At 36.9% G+C, this 24967-nt stretch overlaps 4 protein-coding genes across 6 annotated transcripts in view; 2 read left to right on the top strand and 2 right to left on the bottom strand.

The window, feature by feature from the left end:
* Window positions 1-1075: 1075 nt before the first annotated feature.
* Window positions 1076-12203, bottom strand: lonrf4 (LON peptidase N-terminal domain and ring finger 4). Of its 3 annotated transcripts, none has more exons than XM_087799066.1 (12): window positions 11562-12203; window positions 9513-9631; window positions 8890-9012; window positions 7852-8028; window positions 7656-7782; window positions 7507-7576; window positions 6292-6406; window positions 5990-6111; window positions 5735-5893; window positions 4119-4293; window positions 3869-4018; window positions 1076-2690 (listed from the first exon to the last, which is right to left on the bottom strand). In XM_087799066.1, the coding sequence occupies exons 1-12, from the start codon at window positions 11857-11859 to the stop codon at window positions 2541-2543; spliced, it is 1785 nt and encodes a 594-aa protein (XP_087655192.1). In that variant the 5' UTR covers window positions 11860-12203; the 3' UTR covers window positions 1076-2540. The 3 variants fall into 3 exon arrangements, with proteins under 3 accessions (XP_087655192.1, XP_087655194.1, XP_087655193.1); XM_087799068.1 differs by having other exon boundaries at window positions 4131-4293; XM_087799067.1 differs by having other exon boundaries at window positions 7656-7773.
* Window positions 12204-13542: 1339 nt separating this feature from the next.
* Window positions 13543-14989, bottom strand: med7 (mediator complex subunit 7). Its single transcript, XM_087799421.1, has 2 exons — window positions 14891-14989; window positions 13543-14354 (listed from the first exon to the last, which is right to left on the bottom strand). The coding sequence occupies exon 2, from the start codon at window positions 14346-14348 to the stop codon at window positions 13599-13601; it is 750 nt and encodes a 249-aa protein (XP_087655547.1). The 5' UTR covers window positions 14349-14354; window positions 14891-14989; the 3' UTR covers window positions 13543-13598.
* A 299-nt stretch (window positions 14990-15288) lies between these two features.
* itk (IL2 inducible T cell kinase) lies at window positions 15289-24332 on the top strand. Its single transcript, XM_087799420.1, has 17 exons — window positions 15289-15795; window positions 15887-15991; window positions 16076-16157; window positions 16228-16353; window positions 16549-16586; window positions 18583-18746; window positions 18819-18881; window positions 18952-19006; window positions 19152-19231; window positions 19317-19459; window positions 19560-19634; window positions 20952-21120; window positions 21189-21405; window positions 21485-21549; window positions 22193-22311; window positions 22395-22552; window positions 22625-24332. Exons 1-17 carry the CDS (start codon window positions 15553-15555, stop codon window positions 22691-22693), a joined length of 1971 nt encoding a protein of 656 aa, XP_087655546.1. The 5' UTR covers window positions 15289-15552; the 3' UTR covers window positions 22694-24332.
* A 161-nt stretch (window positions 24333-24493) lies between these two features.
* The window catches only part of cyfip2 (cytoplasmic FMR1 interacting protein 2), a 29356-nt gene continuing 28882 nt past the window's right edge, over window positions 24494-24967 (top strand). Inside the window, exon 1 of the mRNA XM_087799419.1 lies at window positions 24494-24641. The gene's annotated coding sequence lies outside the window, so the exon portion shown is untranslated. The remainder of the gene's footprint in view (window positions 24642-24967) is intronic.

Raw genomic sequence — 24967 nt, 5'->3', positions numbered from 1 at the left:
GTGGATTGATAAACATACATTGGTGACTTTAAAATTTAGAGACATCTTTACAGATCTAAAGCTTCCTTTCAAAGGCCAGTTTTTCCTCCCAAGTTTTGATGACAAATTAAGAGAATTTAAGAATCTGATTTGAATGTCAGATCGTTCCTATTAAAATTGAAAGTAAATGCGGATGATTCAACCCCGTTCATTGGGCGAACCCATTCTATCATCCTAATTTAAATGTGAAAACCTCCAGAGGAAACGTGCAGCTCCTTTCACTCGTCTGCAGCTGCACTGAGTAATTACAGCAGCGACAGTTTCCAAAAAACGAAAATGTCACTGTACCAGGACCAATTCTTCATCGTAATTTATGTCAAGCTGTGAATCAGTTTATTCCAGCACTTCCGTTTGGCTGCTAATGTCTCTTTAATCATATTAAAAGTGGTTGTACTTGCACTTATCTGACTTTATGATGGGTAATTGAATAAGCTACAGCTTTAAAAGCTTTGTGTGGTTTTTTTTTATTTTTTAAGAAATTATTAGGTCATTGGAAATGTTCAGAGAAGATACTGCGATTAAAATAATTAAATTAGATAAATATTTTCAGGTGAATCCCAGTGACTGGGTTATGACGAATTGTACCTTATGTAAAAGGTTATCGTATGTCGCCCCCTGCTGCCTGTATTTTTTACCAAACCATAAAAATTATTACTCCAGCAAATTAAGTGTCGTTATATGAAATATAATTAATTTACAAGTTATACTTGGGCATCATTTTTTGCATTTAAGTACTAATATTAATTTAGACAGAAGTTGAAACTCACTTCTAAATCCTTTCTTCTTAAAACATTTAAGACCCTTGTGGCATGTTTGTTAAATAATTTGGATTCTGAAATGCAAGTTAGGATGAAAATTCACTTTTAAATATCTGAATACTTAATATTCGTAATTGTTATCGTTACCCCCTTCACTTAATGAATAGAGTAACTTTATTATTATGTTTATACATTGTTTTTCTGCCATGTCGCTGTATAGAGCCTCATAATAAGTTTCCACACATCTTTAATGAATTCAAAGACAATAAAAAAAACACTTACAGACACATGGAAACGTTTTATTAATTGAAAGGACAGCATAGAGTAAAAATGACAATTAGAAAGAAATGATTAATAATATACAAAAATGATTCAGGTATGTGCAAACATTGTTTTGTGTGTGTGACAGTGCGTGGTGTCACAATTATGGCCCTGACTTCATTGAAAATGTTCAATTTAAAGGCTATATAAAGAGGTTGCAAAACAACCGCTGTCCCTTTTGGAAAAAAAAAAACAAATTCTGAATAGCTTTAAATAGCTTTAAATAGCTTTAAATAGCAGCAGAGTGGACTCCTGGAGCGAGAGATGTGTGCAGCTCTGGACACATGACTGCATCCTAGAATAAAAGCAGGTTTTGCTGATGTAAACTTCAGTGCGTTTAACTTCGCACTCGAGTCATTTTGTAGCTGCTTCCTTTTTTTTTTTTAAGACATGAGATACAATAGCTACAGCGACAATATCACGATAGCCAAACAGGAGTCTCTGCGGAACTACGATAAAATGAACATCCACTGAGGAAAAAAAGGCAAAGAGTGTTAAAGTCAGTAAACAAATCAACATCAAACATGTGGCACATCCAGAGAAACAAAAAAAAAGACATTTGGTTTTCACCCAGTTTCGCCCCTGTGTTCTGTCGCACTTTCAGTATTGTTACTCCAAAACGAAAAAAGCACAGTCCATTTTGAAGCCTGCACCTCTCGTGATAACAACACACCACGATCGTTGTCATAGGAACATAGACATTCAAGGCCAGAGGTAGGTTTCATAGCTGTAATTCAGGCTCTACAAGTGTGTCTTCGCCTCGGTCTCAATCGGACATGCAGAAGGCAACTGAAGTCCCAGAACCTCTGCAAAAAGATCAGGTGATGGAGGCAAAAAAATGTTTTATTTACAGGTGAATAAAATGGTGCAGCTAGTATCCACTAATTCTCAGCAAATCAGCTTCTTTACATTACCCCCAAATAACCCTCTTAAAGTAAATATTATTGCAGGTTTTTCCAAATCCACACAAGGGTTACTGGAATTTAGCCTGAATGAAGAATGTACTGGTGATGATAATAGGATGCATCTGTTCACAGCCAGGGTAGGCAAAGTGTTACTAGCGACACCATGTGTTCATTTTTAGAAAAACTTCCAATTCAACTTAACAGTTATCTTACTGAAAACGATGGTGATCTCAGCAGAATTTTTAAATAAATGTATATTGCAACAGAAAATAGACGAATCAATCCTACAAAGCTCAAATGATAAAGCTGTCGGGATTATTTGTTTCATGCTATCAACTCGATTCGGCCCGGAGTTGTGACGATGGAACCATCTAATCTAGTTTCAAGGTGGTTTCGACACCGTGCTCAAATTTTTGCTGGTCAAGTTCTTTCATGAACAATTCGCTTCATTGTCTATCGGTGTGCGTTGTGTGTGTGTGTGTGTGTGTGTGTGTCTTTTGTATTGCGGTGCTGGCGTTTAACTCTGAGAGAAGTACTCCAGGACCAGACGCAGGTGGCCCAGGCGATCCTTCAGAGAGGTCAGGGACAGGACTATGGTTTGGTAGGAAGGGTCAAGCTGCAGGACGGAGAGCAACCACCAACACCATGCTGGTCCGTTAGCTGAGGCCTGGAGAAAAAGTTCAAACATGTAAAAATTGAAACAGTGCTTGGGAATTGAACATATTTATCTACGCCCCACTTCAAGAAGTCCTCTTAGCACTTCAGCCATGTTGGAAACTAATGCAACTGCCGTGTCTGACCAACTGTCGACGAGTTACCTCGGCAAAGTTGCATTGTTTGGATGAATATTTAAAAAAAGATTACAATTTCTATCTGCAAGTTGTAACTATATAATAACATTTTTTTAACCTGTTGTGTTTTTTGGTCTATTTTCTGTCTCAAGTGTTCCAGTAAAGTTTAATCACTTATATCGATAAACAGAATTTAGCCCTATTCGCACAGGATTAGTTTTACCTGTGGACCTTTGGTGATTTGTAAATTACCCTCCAACCCTGTGTTATTTTAAGGATATTCACACGTGATAAGCAGAGTCTGTAAAATAGTCTATTTTACTCGAGACAAGACACTAAATTTAATATCTGTATTGGGAGAGGCCCGATACCAAGAAATTACGCAGAAAGAGAAAGGTAGCATATATGCGGCAAAATGGAAAAGCATGCAATTACAATAGTAAACACCGGGATACAAACTCGCACTGGACTAGTGTGACTAGGGTGAAATACAGAAGGTAATTTGCGGCAGAATCATTACAATATGAATCACAGACATGGCGCATTCGCACAGGATTAAATCATTGACACTCTCCGCCATTATTATAAATCACTTTTGGTCCACAGGTTATACTTATCCCGTGCGAATCAGGCTTTATTTTTGAAAAAAGGGGATAAAAGCAGTCATTCATAGCAATGTTTGTATATTTATAGGCATCCACACACATACCTAGCCAGGGGGGCACATACTGTCTCACAAAGTTGTTCCTTGTTTATGCAGGTATACATAGATAGAGCGGTTGACGAATGTCTCTGGACTGCGTTGATCACCTTTAGCTAGCATATGTGTTACGGATGAAATGAGATAATAAGAATAAGAGTTCTTTCGGCAGCTTTGGTGACAGTAGCCCCCATGGCACAGAGCAACCAACTTTGTCGGCTCTTTAAACCAGGTTCCTGAAAAACCTATATACTATTGCTTGTAATCCTCGTCTCCTAATCCTCTATTTTTGTAACGCACGGCTGCACTTACACCACACCAATAACACAGATCCAGGTTAAGGTCAAATCTTACCTGAATATTCTCCTCTATGCTAGGCATGGGTCCGTACTGCTTGTTGAACTGATCACGAATGCGGCTCCCGAGGCGCTGGTACCATTCCTGAGCTTGCTGGTAGACGCTGTCATGAAGATGCTGCAACAGCTCAAACTCGCCTTCTTCGATCTGTAATGATCCATAGCCGGCGGGAAAACAGGGGGAATGGGTGCAGGAATTTGGGTTATGAAGGGTCCAGGGGCCACGTTATCGCTTCAGTTCAACTTACTGACAGTCTGACCTTGTGGTCCTCCAGGAATTCTATGTCTGCAGTGTGGTAGCCGTCTCTCTGGCTTCTCTTGAGGACTCGGAATCTGTTTCCGCCCACAGTTTCCACGTAGGATCGTCCATCAGGAAGAAGCTCGTGAGTCAGTATCTCCAAAATGCAGCCGTAATCAGAAAACCTACAGAAAACAACGTCAAACTATTAATAGAAAACACAACCTAAAAAAAAAAATACTATAATTGAACCTTTAAAGTACGTCTTTTTTATCTTGTAAGTGTGTTGTTTCTAAGCCCTCTTATCTTTGTTTCTACCAACGGCACTGCCTTGTGACACAAAAGCTTTTTTCCTTTAAACACAAAGTTATCACCACCACAATTCTTTCAATGGCTTTTCTTCTTCTGCGTCAACTGTTCTCTTCTTTAGGATTTGGAGAGGGATTTGTTGTTCACATTTATATTCATTGGTTGAAAAAGGATAATGGAACTTCTGGGGACCTTTTCTTTCATGTGCATTTTTAGTGTTGATCTATATATTTTTTGTATGTATAATAATAATAATAATAATCTCTATTTATGTATGCTTGAATGAAATAAAAATACATTTTATTCTACCTAAATTTTGAAACTTGTTAACTGCAAAAAAAAAGCTTATTTAAAATCAGATGAAGTAGTGACCATGTTGCTATTTTGTCCACCTTGTTAAGGTCAGTTGACGGTTTATACTTCCTCTGAGTTGCTCTATTGTTATTTCCAACAAGCAGTCTTTCCCCGACTCATTCTGGAAGTTTATGTAAAATGTATGTATGGGATGAAAGACTTATCTCGTCTCCGTAGTAAGAATTAGAGATTGGTTTATGAGGCCTCATGATACAGCTGTGTAACGCCTGACTTGCCACTAGGTGTCAATGTCTGCTTTATAATCTTTGGCTCTAATCTATTAGCCTGGCCTCATTCAAACCGAGAGTGCCATCTAGTTGTATTCCATAATAAAGACACTGTATCATGATGCAATGTCTTCACTACACACTATCAGTGAGCAGAGAAGCAGATTGATGCACGAATGCTCCTTCCCAGGTGCAAAACAAATAGACTCAAGGACTCATTCATTCCTCCGGCTATTCAATTGTACAATTCTGAGTTCGGGGGCTGGATTGGAGTAATAATAGATGTTCTCTTCTATGTTAATCTTTGTATCCTTTGTCTTTGTTATTATTCTTTGATCTATGTTCTTTATCTTTATCTTTAGACTTAGATTGTATCATCTTGTTCTTTCTCTTTGTTTTTGTTCTTATATTATTTTGATTTTTTTTTTTTTAATGAAAAAAATTGCTGTATTTGCTGTGGCTAATTGGAAAAAAACAATTTCCCGAAGGAGACCTCCTGAGGGATCAATAAAGTTCTACCTAACCTAAAATATACAAATATTTATAGAGGGAATACAGTAGCATGGTGCAAAGTTTTCAGCAATTTAGACAAAACACCTCATTTGAACTACTAAAAAGGACTGTTGTAATACATTGAAGTACTTTTTCTGTAATTTTTTACCCTTTTATACAGTCGTCTGGAAGCTTCTCTCGTCTCTAACTGATGGCCTCCCATTCTGCTGCATCTCTTACTCACCCTTTGCCATTTTCAAAGCTGCACATTCCAAATTTCTTGGTTCCAGTCTCAATGCAACGACGCATCATCAGCCGGTACCGAGGTTCGAAGACATGTAAGGGGCAGGGCACTCCAGGATACGCCACCGTGCACACGAATATGGGGATGTTCTTAGTGAGACTGTAGGTGGAAGTTAAAAAAAAAAAGAACACAGATACATGAGGAGATGTTGATGCTGAGAAAAGGGATCTAAAGTGACTACAATGAGGCCCTTACTTGGAGAGTTCAGCCATCTCCGCCTCGTGGATCTGTTTTCTCTCGGCCAGTTGTGAAGGGAAAAGAGAGTCCATGATGTTCTGGAGTAGAACTGTTGTGTTGTACTTTCTGTTTTTAAAGTACTGCAAAACAGAGTTTGTTTTTAAGATACAACAGATACAAGACTGTATAATACTGTATGAGATAAAAGACAAATACATCATGTAATCTGTAATCTAGTTCAAACCAAATGAGTGATCCCATGTGATAAAAGAAAGGGGAAAAAAAAGGAGTCATGATGAATGGTGAATCAAATAAAGTACCTCTTGTAGCGGCTGCTTGCAGAGTGGGCAGCGCAGGTTGTGGTCGAGACTTCTTTCAATGCAGTTTTTACAGAATGTGTGCCCACAAGGAGTAGTGACTGGCTCATGAAATAACCTAGAAAGGTGATAATGGCAGGTAAAGATTTCTTTGTATTTTAAAGGTGTTACAAATGTAGTCACGCTATCATTAAAAAAAAAAAGAAGCAGGATAGTTTTATATAAAACCAGTTAATCTAGTTAAGTTTTCCTACAGCTTAAGGCAAACTAATTTTAGGACTTTAATGAATTCAAATAAGATTTACGACTAACTCGACCGTCATCCAAAATTGAAAAGCAAACAAAACACCACATCAATCGTTCGTACACTTTGTTGATACCACCTTCAGCCATGGATAAGAAAATGTTGGTTTGGCAGCAAACACTTGATTTGACACTTTAGATGTTGCCACATGAATCATGTTTAAGTATAACTTCAAAGTGCAACTGCTGTTTGTTATTTCTGTTCCTTTATTTACCCGTCTATCTTTAATAATTAGAAAATGATGTATAAATTAAGTAAGTAAGTAATTTATATTTGTAGATTGCTTTTCCAGACCAGGGTCACAAAGCGCTGAAACAATCAAAACAAAAATATTCAATAAAATATATGCTTAAACTGCAGGGGTGTCAAACTGGTCCGGAAAAGGGCCGAGACAGTGCAGGTTTTTGTTCCAACCAGTCAAGCACACATGAGTTAACGAATCAGGTGTCGGCTTAAACAAGCAACAATCAATTGAATACTGTATCCAGACGCCTGATTGGTTCAACTATATGGCTGGATCTAAAACCTGCACCGTCTCGGCCCTTTTCTGGACCAGTTTGACACCTGTGGCTTAAAGGGTCAAGACAACACAGAGACAAACAAAGGAGTCTTGGAAAATCAAGAAAAAAAGCCTGCACAAATGAATGTAATGTAAATAAATGTAACTAACATATTTGGAGGTTTAAAACTAAGGTAAAATCTCACTTAACATGTGTTTACTTTTTTCACGACTTAAACATTTGATTTAAGACATTTTAATGCAAATGAAGGCCTTATTTTTAGAATCATTATTGAATTCCTTGACTTTTTCAGGATACTTGAGAACCCAGTAGTATGTATTGGAAATGAATACAATACTAAGAAGCATAACTACATTGTAAATATTACATTTTATTTAAATGTAAGAGACAAACCTGATACATAGAGGGCACTCAAAGTCTGACACGGTGAGAACATCCAGTTTCTTTTGTCTGCAGTGACCACCTAAGTATGTAGGAGAAAACAATACATGAATAAGAAATGTATTTAATGAGCAAGTAACTCGAGTCAAATGTTCGCCTACCATGGCTACAACCATCTTCTTTGGTCGTCATCATCTCCTCGTCTTCTTCAGCAGCAGGAAGGAAGGAAACAGCCTGACAGAGGCTGAGGCAACACTCGGTACCCGTGTCATTCTTCACCTTCGAGGCCTGTAGTAGTAGTTGTCATATTCACTCAAATCTGCCTCAAATTTAAACATTGTCTATAAATGTGCTTACATGGTAGGACTCTTTTCTGTCTCTTCCCTCTTGTGCAGGATTGATGGGGTCTAGTCGCGCTGGCCCCTGAGTGCTGCTCAGGTTTCCAATGGGACACGATTCCTTTAGATATTCAGACAACACTTGCATGATACAAGACACGTCGTCTGGCACCAACATGCCGTCTGCCTCAAGGATCTGTGAAAAAAGACAACAAATGAACACATTTGAAATATAAATTGAAAAAACGTGGATAATAATAACCTCTCATTTACACTTTGGACTGAAGCCTGGTTGATGAAAAGGTCATTCAACTTTCTATTTGTTTTCAGGAAATGTTGATACTAGCAAAAGAAACCGGTTATATAATCTTGAATGATTTTCACTATACTGTTTATGATTTTTTAAATGTTCAAAAATGCATTTAATTGTGTACATAAAACCAACCAGGAAGTACAACAGAACTGTAAATGAGCTGCTTTTCCCTTTTAAAAAAAGGTAATGATGTAAAAACATTGAGAACCTTCATGGACAATGTAATCACAAAATGCCTACCTTAAATTAAAAAAAAACATTGTAATAAAATTGAAAACATTACAGTAATAATACAAGTTAAATGGTCGTTTACTGACCATATATTTTTTGAGAGTCTCTTCTTTAAACACAGTTTTTAATAATTAAGATAATTAAATATATCTGCAAATGTATCCGTAACATTGTTTGTTTCAATGCGCACTTTATGTTGATTGACACATTGCTGACTTGAAAGAAGTGATGAATCAAAGGGTTATTCATGAATAATTCAGAAGGTCCAAAGGTAAATGCGGTAATAATACAAAATTAATTAATTCCTTAATAATCTATTTCTGAGTTTATTATCTATTATATGTAATTATTAAGTTGGTCATATGAATTTAAGTAATACCAGATTATTGAGTCGTAGAATAATGCAAATAAAATACCTTTTAAAGTATAGTATAGTTAAGACATAGTAAAAATGAAAATATTAAAATATATATGCTGAAGTTGCAGCTTCTGTATATTCATCGGTGATCATACCTTCTTAATCTGGCTCCTCGCCGGAACAAAGTCAGATTGAAGTTTGAGGCAGCGGTGGAACTGGATGAGCGCTTCGGTTTGCTGACCCATTTCCAAGAGAACATTTCCTTTTCGGAGGAAGCCCTGCTCGAACAGAAACAGATGTGGTTTGTTGCACAAGTGAGTCATTTTTTGCTAACAATTCAGGTTTGGACAAGTAGGTTACAATTACTTTCAAGATCAGAAATGTTTTTTTTTAACTTTTTTAAAAGGCATGTTTTCAAATCTTTTTTTTTTTTTTTTCTGATTGAAAATATTGCATTTTAAACAGGAAAAGAGCATGACGTGTTTTGGTAAAAAGACTAACTGTCGTAAACAGATTGTTGTGAAAATTTACTTTTTAAGAGGAAAGTTGAGTTATTCTTGTGTTCCCTAAAGCAAGAAACTCGCAGGAACATGGCATAAGTTGCAGTTTGCATAACCTTAACAATGTGGATGACATAACCTCTACCAGACGAAAACAACAGCAAAGCTTACAAAACTACGCACACCTTTCTACACTGTTATAAGAGTGTCAAAATTAAGAGCAACAACGTTTTGTTCAGTAAGACGCAAATAAAGGAAGGAAGGTTTTCATATCTCACCTCGGTCCAGGTGGGACGAAGGCAGCTGAGGTAATCGAGGTCTCTCAGGGCGTCGGAAAAACACATCAGGCCCACGTTTGCTTCTGCTCGGAACATCTTTAAGCTCAGGTCATCGGGAGCTGAAAACGATATTAAATTAATCTCTCAACTCAAAGGAACACAATCAAGCTGCACAAACAGTCTGTGTACTTGAGTCAAATAATTTGAAAATAATTAATGTTAAATAATAATGATAATCATTCAACATGTTTACACAGACAGGATGACAGTGTGCGCTAGAAAGATAAGCAGGTTCAACCCAAACAGACAACACCACGTGCGTCACTTGTGTTTTTCTCCACGTTGCACTGCTTGCGTAAAACTATAATCATTGGTGAACACTAGTTAAACTCCAAATGATCATTATTATAATAATAATAATATTGGCACAGAATACTTCAAATAAATATGAATTACTGTCGCTTTATGTTCTTGTGAGAGAAAACATGTTGTATTTTCTCCCTCATGATTGCGTGAGGTGGTCAAAAGAAAAAGGCTGACCTACTTTTGGAGAACATTATAAAACTGATGTTAAGACGTTGGGTACAGGTTTCAAATCTGTTTTTAAATGTGTGTTGAAAAACGACTTATCATGTTGTAAGTTATAAAATCATTTTATCCATTTTCTAAAAACAAATTTAACTATGTTTTTTACACTTCAAATACAATATACGCAAATGTGAATTAAAAAAAACAACTACATTTTAAAGTTAATAAATAACTGGAAGATGTTCCTGCAGCTTAAGTTCATACAAGTGAAAGCTCAAAGCCTGTCAGTGTAAAAATATGTATATTTCACACTTAGGTAACAACCACCCCCTTAAACAACTCATAATGAATAAGCCATGGCTTATTGCTTACCTCATCTGTTACATGTCAACAATTGACCTTTCTGACACAGCTTTTATATCATAATTGATGCCTGAGAATTCTGTCATGTCATTTGGCACCAAAACCTGCCGCCTCCCTTTCTGTTTACCCATGCTAAATCACTTGTGAATACAGGATGTTATCGCTGGTGACAGACAGTTACCGAGACTTGTCACAGGCTGTAGGTCATTATATGTTACGTGACAATTACACTTTTTAAGATGTGTTGGGCGATAGACCAGGAAGGCATGCTACATTTCACACAACACTTTGAACTTTATAGTTACATTAATAGAAATGACTTCAATATTTTTTTTTATCCAATATTAGTTTAGGTTAGGTAGAACTTTATTGATCCCTCAGGAGGTCTCCTTCGGGAATTTTTTTTTTTTTTCCAAATTATCCACAGTAAATACAGCAATTTTTCATAAAAAATAATCAAAATAAAATAAGAACAAGAAAAAAGAGAAATAAAGAGAAAGAACAAGATGATACAATCCAAGTTATTACTTGTCATCTTGTAGTGATATCACAATATTCATCGGGAATATCAACAAAATACTTTTTCAGAAACTAACAAATGAAAGGTTAAAAAATTCACTTGGGATTTTCAGATAGAAAAAAAATCTATTTATTTACAATAACGGCTCAGTAAGTAGTCGTAAATGTAATAACAGTGATTGTGGATACACAATTGACCATCTTTACTCTTTTTTTTTCATCAAACAACTTTCTTTAACAATAAAAAAAAACTGTAGTTTGTATGCAAGTATAGGTATATGATGGTCAAAATCTTAAGGCGTTTTTATTTGTTCAGGCTTTTCCTTTTAATTTCTGGAACTCCTGTTGTGTTATCAGTTTTATCTTGATCTTTAAAGTATATACTTTATTGAATATTGTTTTGATTGTTTAAGCGCTTTGTGACCCTGGTCTGGAAAAGCGCTATACAAATAAAAATTACTTACTTACTTACTTAAATTAACAATTATCAGGGGGAATGTTATTATTTGTACTTTAAATGTACCATTAAAGTTCAGAACCCTTTGAGTTGGATAACAGGCAGATAAACATCGAACACATGCATATGTAACAAAGCGAAATGACCTCCTTGGCGGAGGTATCTAACGTTTAAAAACATACCCAGCTCTGCAGCATCATTGGCAAAAACTAGGGCTTCTGCAAACTCCTTGGCTTTGAGCTTCTCCAGAATATGGCACTTCATCTTCGCCTCCTCGGGGCAGCAGCTCTCCACCACCCGGATGAGCAGGACGTTGTTCCTCATGCTCTTCACCTCCTTCTGCTTGAGCCTCTCCTTGCACGCCGGACACTTGGAGGGGAGGAAACCCCCGACACACCTCCGACAGAACGAGTGTCCACAGACCATGGTGACCGGCTCGCACATGAGGAACAGACACAGTGGACACTCCAGGAGATCCATGTTGAAATGGTTATGTCACCACAAGATCAGAGGAAAAAACTGCTTCGCTTGTTTTTTTTAGTAACGGTTTCCACAAAATTAAATACAAAAAAAATACTGATCCCTTTTTTTGTTTTTAGCCACTAACATAGGTCAATAATATGACATATTAAGGTGAAACTTTTCAGTTCCATACATGACGTCTCCTCGCTTTGTCGCTCCCCGAACTCCTCTTCTGTGTCCAATCCCTCGCTGCTCCATATAGAGAATGGTGTCAAATGTTTTCCTTTTTCTACCTGGTTTGAGTCTGGGATTTGACCCACTAAAAAAGGTATCGTCAGCGAGGCTAGCGCGGCGTACTGTGTAACACCATTATATCACATAAATAATGTCATGTGACCGCGCGGCGCTGCATCTGATTGGACGAGCGCTCCGGGCTTCCGCCCTGTTGTGAAACACTGGTGATGCCGAGTTTCATAACATCCATCCAGCGACACTTTTCATTCCATTTTCTCTCGGCGCACAATGGAATCAGTTACTGTAACACAAAAAGCCCTTATCGATAGTTTAAACAACGTCGTTGCTGATCTTTAAAAAAAAATAAAGGACCACAGACAGAGCCTGCGATTACGACAACAGGGGGCAGGGTTGCTGGTTAGAATCCACTCGCCTACTGTTTAACCAAAAAAAAGGCAAGTATTAGGAGGTGTTGTATTGGAAAACACTGGATTTGCATTGAAGCCATTAAATGATCCCTCAGTACAAACTTCATCAAAATAAAATGATACATAACATATTAAACCTAAAACAAGACTATATGGTACATGCCTATCTAGTATGTTATAATGCATTTTATTGTGAAATAATGTGTCTCTTAAAGTAATGTTCCATTACCGAGTAATAGATTCAAAGACGAGGTTGGGTGAGTCAACTTTTGTTTGCGAAACAGCACTTCAGCTGCAAGAATTATGTTAACTTTATTGCGGTGGATAAAAATAATTCTTTGAGTTAGTGCTAAAGTTCCATTCTTTAAAGTACATTAAAGGGACACTGTCGAAGAATAGTGCTTCAAAGTATATACTTTATTGAATATTGTTTTGATTGTTTAAGCGCTTTGTGACCCTGGTCTGGAAAAGCGCTATATAAATACAAATTACTTACTTACAACATAATATATGTTTGAAAAAAAAAAGATAGGCATTTATCAGCAAACTTCAGTGATAAATGGGAACTTTCAATCCTGGAGTTTTATAATTCAGTTTTTCTGCCACCTCACCAGTGCAACGTGCAGCTGGTGTGTTATGACGCAGCCCGTGTGGTCATGTTGCACTGGCTAACTGCCGCAGCATAGTTCCCACTGACACTCAAGTGTTAAAATATGTAACGACACTATCAGACAAAAGTAAAAAGTTTTCCAACCTAGTTTCAAACTCCAAACGAAAGCAATTTACCATCAATATGCATGCACATAAAAGAATACATTGAAACCCATCTCTTAAAGCTTTTAAAACGGTTTAATGTTTTGTAAATACATTGATCATTATTATGAAATTGTTCCGGGAAGACCTGGTTGCCATAGCTACACAATTAGCCTGTGTCAGTTAATTTTTTTTGGCTATAAATAAATCTCTTGAAGAATTACCATGTTGTCAAATGTTAAATCCTGTCGGGTGGGAAACTTACAAAGTGATAAAACACCAAAGGTAAATAATATTTTAAATTTTAATATCAAACAAATATTGACATGAATAAAATGGAAGTTATGCAAGTTCATCAATAATACTGCACATGGCTGCATCTTTGTCCCACACTTTTTCCTTCTTCCCAACAGGCAGAGTCTTTTCCGGTTGATTTGTGGGCATACAGCTTGGACCGGATTCTTCCACATCCATGGGTTCTGTTTTGAGCCTCAAGGCCGGCCCAGAAATGCCAGCGGCACCAACCAAAGTCCTGTTTTCATCGCCATCAGAGCCGTCTATTTGTGGGAGATCATCTGGTAAGGAAGAGAGACACCCCTGGATCATCTCAACGACTCTCTCCAGGTGTTTTTGAAAACGCTCGGCCGTTTCCAGTCGCTGTCTCTTCTGCACTTCCATCATCACCCGTAGTGTTTCCCTGGCTTGGTGGGGTCTGTATTCATTAATGAGGTGGTGCATGTGAACAAACAGAAGCTTTAGGTCCTCCAGCTTCTCCTCTCGTTTCATACTTCCTGGACTCTTAATGAGAATGTCCAGCAGGTCCAGAAAGTTCACAAGAATAGACATGTTGAGCTTCTTCAGCTCTCGTTTGTGGTCGAACTGCATTGGATGGAGTCTTTCTATGCCCTGGCCTTCCAGTGGCCGGATGATGATGTCGTCGCACTGGAACTGGTTGCCGAACATGGTGTAGCTGTCTCTGATGGGCGGTGGCGGTTTGGGAACAAGCCCCTTGCGGATGTTTTCATCCGTGTATTCTTTGATGTACTGCATAGGTGGAGGGGGCAAGGCACTGACCTGCTGTGGTTCACCCATGATGATCTGAGAAAGGAAAACAAATCCAGTTCAATATATTATACATGATATAATAGATAGATAGATCCCTCTGGAGGTCTCCTGCGGGAAATTGTTTGAATATGTGCATTTGTAATGAATTGTGTTCCAAAATTGCAAGCAACCAGCTATCAATAAGTCGGACAAAAATGGATCCAATGGATACCAATTTAACTAGAATTAACCCACGTTTGGTTCCATATACTTAGCTGAAGAGTTAGACCACAATAACTCCAGTTTGTTTGATAGCTTGATAGGTTCATCACGAAAAATATAATCGTGTTAATAAAAGGAGCTGTTACTAAAGCCTCTTTAAACCACATTACATTAGGTTGTCCGCTAACATTTTAAGTATTATATGTACGTTGTACCCTTATATACACTGGGTTAGTTAGCCTACTTAGCTTAGCAACATTTCGCCGGTTAGCAGTAACGCAGCGGACTACCCGTCACCGTCCTTCAAATAAACAGTACTTATCGATAGACAGTCAAACGTCAAAAATATATATAGGAAACATACACACCAGTGAAGGGCTCCTCTAATGAAGTTAATGTTTACTTTGAATATGGCGGAAAAAACCCCACAGCTACCTCTTCGTTAGCCGACCCGTCGACAACGTTTTCTCCGGTTGTTTATTGGTCAAATTGTGCACGTGATAATGTTAGACGTGTTTGATTGGATAATAGCTGCACACGCTGAATTTGGTTTCTTCGTCGCTTATACTGCACATTTGTTATATTGTTTACAAAGCTTATTACGATGAAAGTGTATTTATTTTTTATAATATTTATTAATTGTTTGTTTTGTTGATTTGAAGACGAGTTTTTTTTTTTATGGCAGGGGCATTAAGTAAAATAAGATGTGATAAAAAGTATTTTTCTGATTTTATTTTACTGCTCATCTTGTCTCAAAAAGTGCCTTTAGCTACATTATACCAAATATCAACAGATTAGTTTAATAACATTCATACATGATCAAGGCTTTCTTTTGGTTAGATCATTATTATTATTACGTTTATTTCAAGTCATTTAAAAATCTAAAAGTCACAGGGAACATTGATCATAAAATCAAGTGCAGAGGTTGCCTTGCAGTTCGAACTTTCACACATTAAGTTTTGCAACACTCAAATGTGTCAGTGTATCCTCCTTCCTAGCACAACCCACTTTTCATCTCAACAATGTGGTTATGCTTCTGAGGTTTTGTTTCACGTTTTATTTTTTCCCCTCATTTCCTTTGTTGCGCGCTCATTTACTCTCTTCGCTGCTCACTTTATTTGAAATCATGTCAACAATGTTTCCCAGGGTACTTTTGAAGGAAACACTCTTCAAGAAATCGCAACAAAAGAAGAGAACTTCTCCATGTAACTACAAGGAACGTTTTTTTGTACTGGATACTCAGAAACTCAAGTATTCAGAACACCGTCCAGGAGTAAGTACAATGCACACATCTTGTTTTTAATTCATGTAATACAATTTATCTCTGACTGTATGAAGAGCAACTGAAGATTGTCTTCTTTCAGAAAAAACCTGTAGAGAAAGGATGCATCATGTTGTCCAGAATCAAGTGTGTCGAAATTGTGTTGTGTGATCTGCCCATCCCTTGTGACTATAAATACCCTTTTCAAGTATGTATCGGTGAAATTGATTTAGTCTTTGTTGTGAAAGACTGTGTTTTGAAAACTACTGAGCGATGTAACATGTGCACACAGATTCTTCACGACAACCATTACCTCTACATTTATGCGCCTGACAATGACTGCCGCCAGAAATGGGTCAGAGCTCTCAAAGAAGGTACGATGGATGCAAATATAATTTATAAAAATTAAATGGTGACAAATAAAGTTTCTTTTTTTTCAAATAGAGACAAAGGGAAACAAACTGGTGTTCAAGTACCATCCAAATTTCTGGACTGAGGGTAAATGGAGATGTTGTCAACAACAGGAAAAACTTGCGTTAGGCTGTTATGTGTACGATGCAGTGGGTTATGGTTTGTATGACTTCCCTTTCCTGTTTCATTTCAGTTGTTTTGTTGTTTTTCCAATTGCAGTGTGTCCTCTGTCTTAATCCATTAATCATTCAATGAAATGTAAATGACATTTGAACTGTTGCGCAACATTACAATTGTGTTGGTTTTGCAAGTGCAAACAAAGGTTGAAGTAAACTATTCTTGTTTTCAATGCAGCATCAAAAAAGCCACTTCCTCAAGTCCCAGATCTGGAGGTAATGGTTAGCTTTTTATTTGTAATGTTTTTTTTTTCTCCACAAAGTAGTTTTCCCTATTTTTAAAATCCAAAATATACGTTACTGGAAACACAATCTTTAAGGAGAATACATTGTTTTAGAACCTGAGGAGTGAATGCGAACAAATGAACAACACAATATCCTGGTTAATAAATGTTTTGAGAACATGCTTTATCCAAACACAGTTTACAAGTTAAAATGTAAACAATTCAAACAGCTTCTCTGTCTTCTGGAATTTGCCTTTGGGATTTTCCCTAGCGAGTCAGCCGTCTCCACCTTTACCCATCTTTACACATACTTCCTTATATAATCAATTTTACCGTCTACTGTCAGTGTTGTCCTACGTCCACCCCGTCTGCATTCTCTTCATCAACTTTTATACAATGAATAAATATCAGCTAATTAGAAATCCTTGTTATAAATTGCAGTTAAAGTAATTTTATATCTAGGAAAAGTTATTTGATGGTTCATTTAAAAGGAAGGTTTTATTGGTTATTATTTCATTTATTTGTATTACAGTGTCTGTGCACATGTTGTACATTTTATAGCATAGACCTTTCAGTGCATCCTGAATTAGGTAGGTAGGTAGGTAGGTAGAACTTTATTGATCCCTCAGGAGGTCTCCTTCGGGAAATTGTTTTTCCCAATTAGCCACAGCAAATACAGCAATTTTTCATAAAAAATAATCAAAATAAAATAAGAACAAAGAGAAATAAAAAGAAAGAACAAGATGATACAATCTAAGTCTAAAGGTAAAGATAAAGAAAATAGATCAAAGAAAAATAACAAAAACAAAGGATACAAAGACTAACATAGAACAGAACTTCCAGATACTTTTACTCCACTCCTGCCCCCGAACTCAGAATTGTACAATTGTTTTGCACCTGGGAAGGAACATTTGTGCACTTCATCTGCTTCTCTGCTCACTGATGACAGTGCTGAGAAGATGACTGTCATCATCCATGATAGACAGTAGTTTGTTCAGTGATCTCCTCTCAGCAACTGTCACCAGTGAGTCCAGCTTCATTCCAACCACAGAACCAGCCTTTCTGTCCAACCTGTTGACACTCCTCTTGGACACATTCCCACCCCCAAAAAACCACAGCATAAAACACTGGCCACCACAGAGTGGTAGAGGAGCTTCTTGCAGATGTTAAATTATCGAAGCCTACTCAGAAAGTACAGTCTACCCTGAACTTTCTTATATACATGGTCTGTGTTGCAGGAACAACACTGAATTTATTAACTGTTTGTTTTAACTGAGTTAGAATTAACTGTTGAGCATAAAATAATCAATAGTTAAATAATCCTGTATGATGTTTTTTTTAATGTTATTTAGAAAATCAGGATCAAGCATATGCATGAAATAAACATATAAATTATAAAAACAGTGACTACTAAATAAGGCTTTTGTTAAACAGTGAATATAAAAAGGTTAAATCTAAATCAGCTAAAATATATTGTCATATGAATCTGTAAGGGGTCATATTTTATGAAATCATATTACATTACAGTGGAACTAGTAAACGATTTTCAATGAATATAAGTTTCTGTTAGTTCCGGCCTTATATATAAAGCTATTGATGGTGGTATTTTCCAGCATTTACACAGAGCTTCACTTTGTTTCCGTGCGGCAGAATGTGTTTCACCTTTCACATCAAAATGACACATTTGGAACATGTTGCTCATGCTTTTCTTCCATTACTAATATAGGAAACAGTAAACTCAAACAACTATATTATGATGAACTAGCGTATGAAAAGTGAAATCATCTTCAAAGCTGAAGTTTAGATTTCACTGCACCTCACTTCTCAGTGACTGTAACATTTTGTTTTAGTAAAATAGTTAAGAAGTAGTAAAAACATCTTGAATTCAATGATTAATTACATTTATTAATTAGATTATAAACTTTGAGACTGATTAGCTCAACCGTTTTTACCTCAATAAATAACTTAATTAACCTTCTTTTCTTCAGACAGCTAATGCAAAGCTGGACAGCCATTCTGGTCCTAGATTAGTCATTGCTTTGGATGACTACACCCCGCAGGCAAATGATGACCTGCCACTGCAAAAACTCCAGGAGTACACGATTATCGACAGCTCCCACCCCGACTGGTGGACAGTAGAGGATGATAAGGGGTCAGAAACAATCATCTCATGAAGGTAAACATTTACGATGAGCACGAACATCATCTTCTTCGCTTTCTCTAGAAACCAGGGTTTCGTGCCGAGCACCTCCGTCACCGACAAGTCCAGTTACATTGAAGGGTTCGAGTGAGTCACAGGCCAGATGTTGAACAAGTAAAAGAACGTCTTGATCGTCGACAATCTTGTCCCCTCGCAGGTGGTACAGCAAAAATGCCACACGAGCGGAAGCAGAGGAACTGTTGACGCAAGAGGTAAGAAGGTTCAACTCAAACCATCATAACAGACGACGCACAAACCACTGTTTCCTCTGGCGTGTTCTAACAGGAAAACTCATTCTCTGTATTTTCATACAGTCACAACATCATAAGAACCTTTAATGCAATGATGTGATTTCAGGGTAAAGAGGGTGCTTTTATGGTGCGAGACTCGAGCAAGGCAGGAGTCTACACTGTCTCAGTGTTCACCAAAGCTGCAGGGTATTTATGTTTTCATAACATCACATGGTTTTAACGGTCTCTCTCACGGCGGCGGTGACTTATTTGATCCTAACGTCTCTTTTAGATTGAACGACGAGCGGAACACCAGAGTGAAACATTATCAAATCAGGCAGACAGGAGATGGTGATGTTGCATTTTACTTGGCAGAGAGGTACCTGTTCAGCAGCATTCCTGAGCTCATCCATTACCATCAGCACAACGCTGCAGGTAAAAACACAGACATCCTTCAGAGATGTCATATGTAATGATGACTCTGGAGGAAGAATCTCAGTTAGAAAATCTAAATTTTTTTTTTTTCATCGTGCAGGTCTGATTACACGCTTGAGACACATCGTCTCACGTGGAAAACCTTCCTCACCGGCAATTCAAGATCCTTCCAAAGGTTGAAATGCACAATTGTATCAAATCTTACAGAAGACATTTAATATTTGACTCATTTTCTTTTTTTTTAAAACGAAATTTTATCATCAGTACATTGTGTTGACAACCTGCCTTAGGAATTTATTTTGACCTTGGTTTTGTTAATATTAGTAGCATAAACATGTACTTGTTAAGAGTACATTTTTGACAAATATATAACAACATTCCATATGTCCAGTTCACAGATGTTTCACTGACCTCTGGTGGTTTCTTTGGTGAACATACTTTCCACATTTCACAAGAGCCAATATTCTTGTTGTGATTCCCAATGTTTTACATCCACACAATGCATGTTTTGGTTAAATTCCTTTATTCGAAAGATAATGTGACCACATATATCTAATTTAGAATTAGAATCAGAAAACTTGTATTGCCAGTGTTGTAAACACAACACAGGAATTTGTTGTGGTGACATTACAGAAGGTAAAAATGAAATAATATAAATGAAATAAAAATAAATCAAATACAATAAAGTTAAATAAAATAAGAGACATTACCAAAGACTTACAAATAAATAAGTAATGAATAACAAAACATTACATTAAATTAAACAGATTTAGTTTGCATTCTACACAGTTTAAAATTATATTCAAGTTTTTTATAAAAAACTCTGGCGATTATGATGTTTTTATCATCACAGAAGACAATGAGGTAAAGCTAAGGTAAAAGGTTAGGCTCTCGGTTTACTTTCCTCTAAAGCAGGGCGTGAAATTACATTTCATCATTGGGCCAAATTATATTCTGTGATTCTTGTTGTGAGGGGCCGTCAACCTAAAAAACCTTAAAAAAAAAGCTATAAATATTTTGCCATCGCATTTTATAACAAGCTAAATAAATTGACGAAAAAGAATGAAAACAAAACAACAAAACCATTGTGTTTCAATGAATGATTTAAATAAATACTAAATAAAATGGTTAGTTGGCTATCAGAGGACTTTCTATATGATCATAGTTTGATCTCACAATGTTTGCATAAATCCAGTCGAGGGACTGCATGTGACACTAGCAGCCAAAATGAATTCTCTCCCCAGGCTGGCTCACCCTTGGATACGTCTTTGTTTCTCCCGGAAACGACTCAATACTCTCCAAAAAGAGCAGCGTTTCTGGGGAGAGTTTTTTTTTTGGCTCCGATGCAGACCATGGTTAATTCAACTATAAATAACAAATTCAAGTGTTTTTAGAAATACAGTTTAACGACAGGGTTGAATCATCACTTAAAAACTATGAAATATATGTATGACAACTGTTTTATTATGATTCTTGATTGTCTGTCCAACAGAGCAGTGGGAGGTGCATTATGACGAGCTGAGCCTGGGTCAGGAGTTGGGCAGTGGCCAGTTCGGGATGGTTTTGGAGGGAAGATGGAGGAACATGAAGGTGGCAGTGAAGATGTTGAGAGGAGAGGGTATGTCAGACGATGACTTTAAAGAGGAGGCCAGAGTTATGACGTAAGCACGTGGACACCAGATGTATTGTAAGATGCTGAACTGCCGGTCTAATGTATATGTTTCAACAGGAAACTGAGCCACTCCAACCTGGTCCAGCTCTATGGAGTTTGCACCAAGCGGTCTCCGATGTGTCTGATCTGTGAGTTCATGGAGAGCGGTAATCTGACGGACTACCTTAGACACAACAAGGGGAGTACGAGTCCGGCCACAATGCTGCGCATGTGTCTGGACGTCAATGAAGGGATGGCTTACCTCGAGGCCTCCAACTTCATCCACAGAGATCTGGTAAACATCCAGAACAAATCGAAGTCCTGCAAATGTTCTTCACGTTTGCTTTGAAAATCCTTCTTTTGTCCTCTTCAAGGCTGCCCGGAATTGCCTTGTTTCGAAAGATGGGAAAGTGAAAGTGTCCGACTTCGGCATGACAAGGTAATCTTAGACAAAAAGGTCGTAACAGGTCCCTGAAGAAGAAGAAATAAAGAAAACAAAAATCTTAATCTGTTAAATTGTTATATTCATTCCAGTATTTGACTCTTTAACAAACATTTTGAACGTTGTAATTTAGATATTAGCCCATTGACTGGAATAATATTCTGTTTTATAGCATGCTTTACAAAGAAAGCTACCACTTAATATAATGCAAAAGAAAGTTAATTTAGCTATTTTGACCTGTAAAGATGCCAGCATTTAAGATAAGATGGATGTCAACAATTATACAGACTTCTAGAGTAAAACTGATTTTAACAGAATTTTTCATAAAGGTGGACAAACACAGTGATAGTCAGGAAATAATAAAAACAAACTATAAAAACAAGAATAAAAAGACGATAAAAACAACCATTCCTCCTTTTACAGACAGTTTGGTAAGTGTCCTTTTTTTTTTCTCCGTCGCTAAAACTTTTTGATTTTTTTTATGATTGAGTTTGACGCCCCTGCTACAATTCATGAGTAATGATTTCTGCCTTTTATTTTTTCAAAACACTCCACGATAATGAGCCTCATTATAACAATGATGTGTGAAACAATTGGAATAAGGATTTCAGCTTTTTTTTTTTTTTTTTTTCTTTTGTAGATTTGTTCTCGACGACAAGTACACAAGTTCTTTCTGCTCCAAGTTTCCGGTCAAGTGGTCAGCACCAGAGGTCATCAAACACAGCAGATTTAGTAGCAAGTCGGACGTGTGGTCATTTGGTCGGTTCATGCCTCCGTTTTCAAGTCATTTTAATGCTTTGTTTTCAGTTGATGGATTGGCTTAACTGTCACACCTTTCGCAGGCGTATTCATGTGGGAGGTGTACAGCGAGGGTCGATATCCGTATGAGAATCGGCTCAATTCTGAGGTGGTGGAGTCGTTGAATGCAGGTCTGAGGCTGGTAAAACCACGTTTGGCACCAGAACCGGTGCACCAGCTGATGGAGCTGTGCTGGATGGAGGTGAGAGATGATCATCTGGAAGTGTTTTTTTTTAATAACCAAACTAATTTATTTCTACTATTTTCATTGCAGATCCCAAATGCCCGTCCAACTTTTGCACAATTGTTACAAAAGATCTTGAACCTGTCAGAGGTTAGATAGAGGAGATCAGACATTTGATAATTTATTTATGTTGAATTTGTTTCACATTTAAGATTAACCATCATGTTGCACTTTATTTCATTCATGGTTTTGCAAACAGATGTTTTTTATCGAAGGTTTACTCCCATCACTGAAACTGCTTTTGATTCATTATAAAGTTACTTCTTCTTTTTTGTTGCTACAATAAACTGGTATCAAACTATTAAACTACGTTTAAAGTAACAAAAAACATAAAAAACAGTAAGTAATTTATATTTATAGAACGCTTTTCTAGACCAGGGTCACAAAGCGCTTAAAAAATAAAAATATATATACTGAAAAGAGCATGATAACACCGAGAATTACTTTATGGCAATTATGTCAAACGCTTATAGATTTTAGCCCCTTGTCTAAATAAGTTTGACAACCCTCCTTAAAAAAAAAAAGATAAGTAAGTAAGTAATTTTTATTTATACAGCGCTTTTCCAGACCAGGGTCACAAAGCGCTTAAACAATCAAAACAATATTCAATAAAATATTTACTTTAAAGGTCAAGATAAAACTGATAACACAACAGGAGTTCCAGAAAATCAAAATAAGAGTAAATAATTCACATGATCAAAAACCACACAATTATTTTGTTTAATGTATAACCGATCTTGAAAAAATAATTTAGTAAATCATATCAATATGATATAAACTTTATTAAACATGTTTATAACTGTACTTCTATTACTAAAATAATATTAAAATATTGGATTTTTACAGTATTTGCCTGGACTGAATTGTTTTGTCCATTTAACGTTTTATTTTTTCAGAAAATAATTAAAAAACATGAATAATTCTTAAAACGCTGGGTGACAAACGCAATATATTCTTGTTTGTTTTATTTCAAACAAAATAAGAAGTCCAGAAAATATGGGATTTGGATCCGGCAGAGAAGACAACATAATCATTTCGAAGAAATATAAAATTAAAAAAACATACTGGAAAAGAAATACAATTAAAAATAGTAAGTAAGTAAGTAATTTATATTTATAGAGCGCTTTTGTAGACCAGCGTCACAAAGTGCTTAAACAATAAAAAAAAAATACTGAAAAAATATATTCTAAAAAGAGCAAGATAACTCCGAGAATTACTTTATGGCAATTATGCCAAACGCTTATAGATTTTAGCCCCTTGTCTAAATAAGTTTGCCACCCCTCTTTAAAAAAAATAAGCGTAAATAATTCACATGATCAAAACCACACAATTATTTCGTTTAATGTAATACAGATCTTGAAAAAATAATTTAGTAAATCATATCAATATGATATAAACTTTATTAAACATGTTTATAACCGTACATGTATTACTAAAAGAATATTACAATATTGGATTTTTACAGTATTTGCCTGGATTGAATTTTTTTGTCCATTTTTCGTTTTATTTGTCAGGAAATAAAAAAAAAACATAAATAAATACTAAAACGCTGGGTGACAAACGCAATATATTATATTATATAGTTTGTTTTATTTCAAACAAAATAAGAAGTCCAGAAATGAACGCGATTTCATGTCACGTGATTTGCTGATGGGTAAATTCAAACAAAGTACTTAATAAATTGTTTTAAATGTTCTGATTTATTCATTTAAAGTGGTGTTTAAATCGAAAAAAAATAAAAATAAAAAAGAGGAAACGAGATGCTCCGTTATCTCCATCCTCCCCTCCCGCTTTAGAAGCTACTGTCCCTTTAAGAAAATGCACTTGCAGCCATTTTCTCTTCTTTGTGTGGGGTTGGATTAGCACTGGGGCAGAGATACACGGCGAGAACCGGAGCATCACTTCGGCGGAGAAAGACGAGAAAGAAAACCCGTCGAACCCTCGGAAAAAAAAACACGGTCGCAGGGGCCGCGACAGCAGCGTCCACGACAGCGTCCACTTTGCTCTTCCTCAGTCGCCGGCCGGACGGACATGCTAGTAGAGGCAGGTATGTGGAGGAGAAGGATGGTGATGGTGCCGCAGCGCTGCTGCTGATGGGAGCTCGGAATGTGGCTTTTCTGGATCCATAGAGGAACCCTTTACGCCTCTAATGGAAACCCGGTGTCATGTAGAACCGGCGGAAAGGGGTCGAACGCCCCGGTTTTGTGCGGATAAATGGTGAATCATGAATGGGATCCCCGTTAGCTCGCAGCGTAGCGATGGGTGGGGTGAGGATGTGTAGCAAGTGCAGCCGCCGCAGCCTCAACGCTCACCGCTGGTTCTTCTTCTTCGATGGATTAAAATCACCTTAAACTACGAATATTTCTCTTTTAT

This window comes from Callionymus lyra, chromosome 9, assembly GCF_982586985.1.
Source record: "Callionymus lyra chromosome 9, fCalLyr1.hap1.1, whole genome shotgun sequence".
Classification (NCBI taxonomy): Eukaryota; Metazoa; Chordata; class Actinopteri; order Syngnathiformes; family Callionymidae; genus Callionymus; species Callionymus lyra.
The sequence above is the reverse complement of the archived record's forward strand: the minus strand, read 5'-3'. Positions and strand labels throughout refer to the sequence as shown.

What these genes read in the sequence shown, in the direction of transcription:
- lonrf4 (XM_087799066.1), bottom strand. Translation starts at nt 11,859, where the DNA reads ATGGATCTCCTGGAGTGTCCACTGTGTCTGTTCCTCATGTGCGAGCCG. An exon ending in TTCGTCCCACCTGGACCGAG is followed by an intron (nt 9,013 to 9,512) that starts GTGAGATATGAA and finishes CTGTTCGAGCAG; the next exon opens with GGCTTCCTCCGAAAAGGAAA. An exon ending in ACAGAAAAGAGTCCTACCAT is followed by an intron (nt 7,783 to 7,851) that starts GTAAGCACATTT and finishes CTACTACTACAG; the next exon opens with GCCTCGAAGGTGAAGAATGA.
- med7 (XM_087799421.1), bottom strand. Translation starts at nt 14,348, where the DNA reads ATGGGTGAACCACAGCAGGTCAGTGCCTTGCCCCCTCCACCTATGCAG.
- itk (XM_087799420.1), top strand. Translation starts at nt 15,553, where the DNA reads ATGCTTCTGAGGTTTTGTTTCACGTTTTATTTTTTCCCCTCATTTCCT. An exon ending in GTGTTCACCAAAGCTGCAGG is followed by an intron (nt 19,232 to 19,316) that starts GTATTTATGTTT and finishes CGTCTCTTTTAG; the next exon opens with ATTGAACGACGAGCGGAACA. An exon ending in CCATCAGCACAACGCTGCAG is followed by an intron (nt 19,460 to 19,559) that starts GTAAAAACACAG and finishes TTCATCGTGCAG; the next exon opens with GTCTGATTACACGCTTGAGA.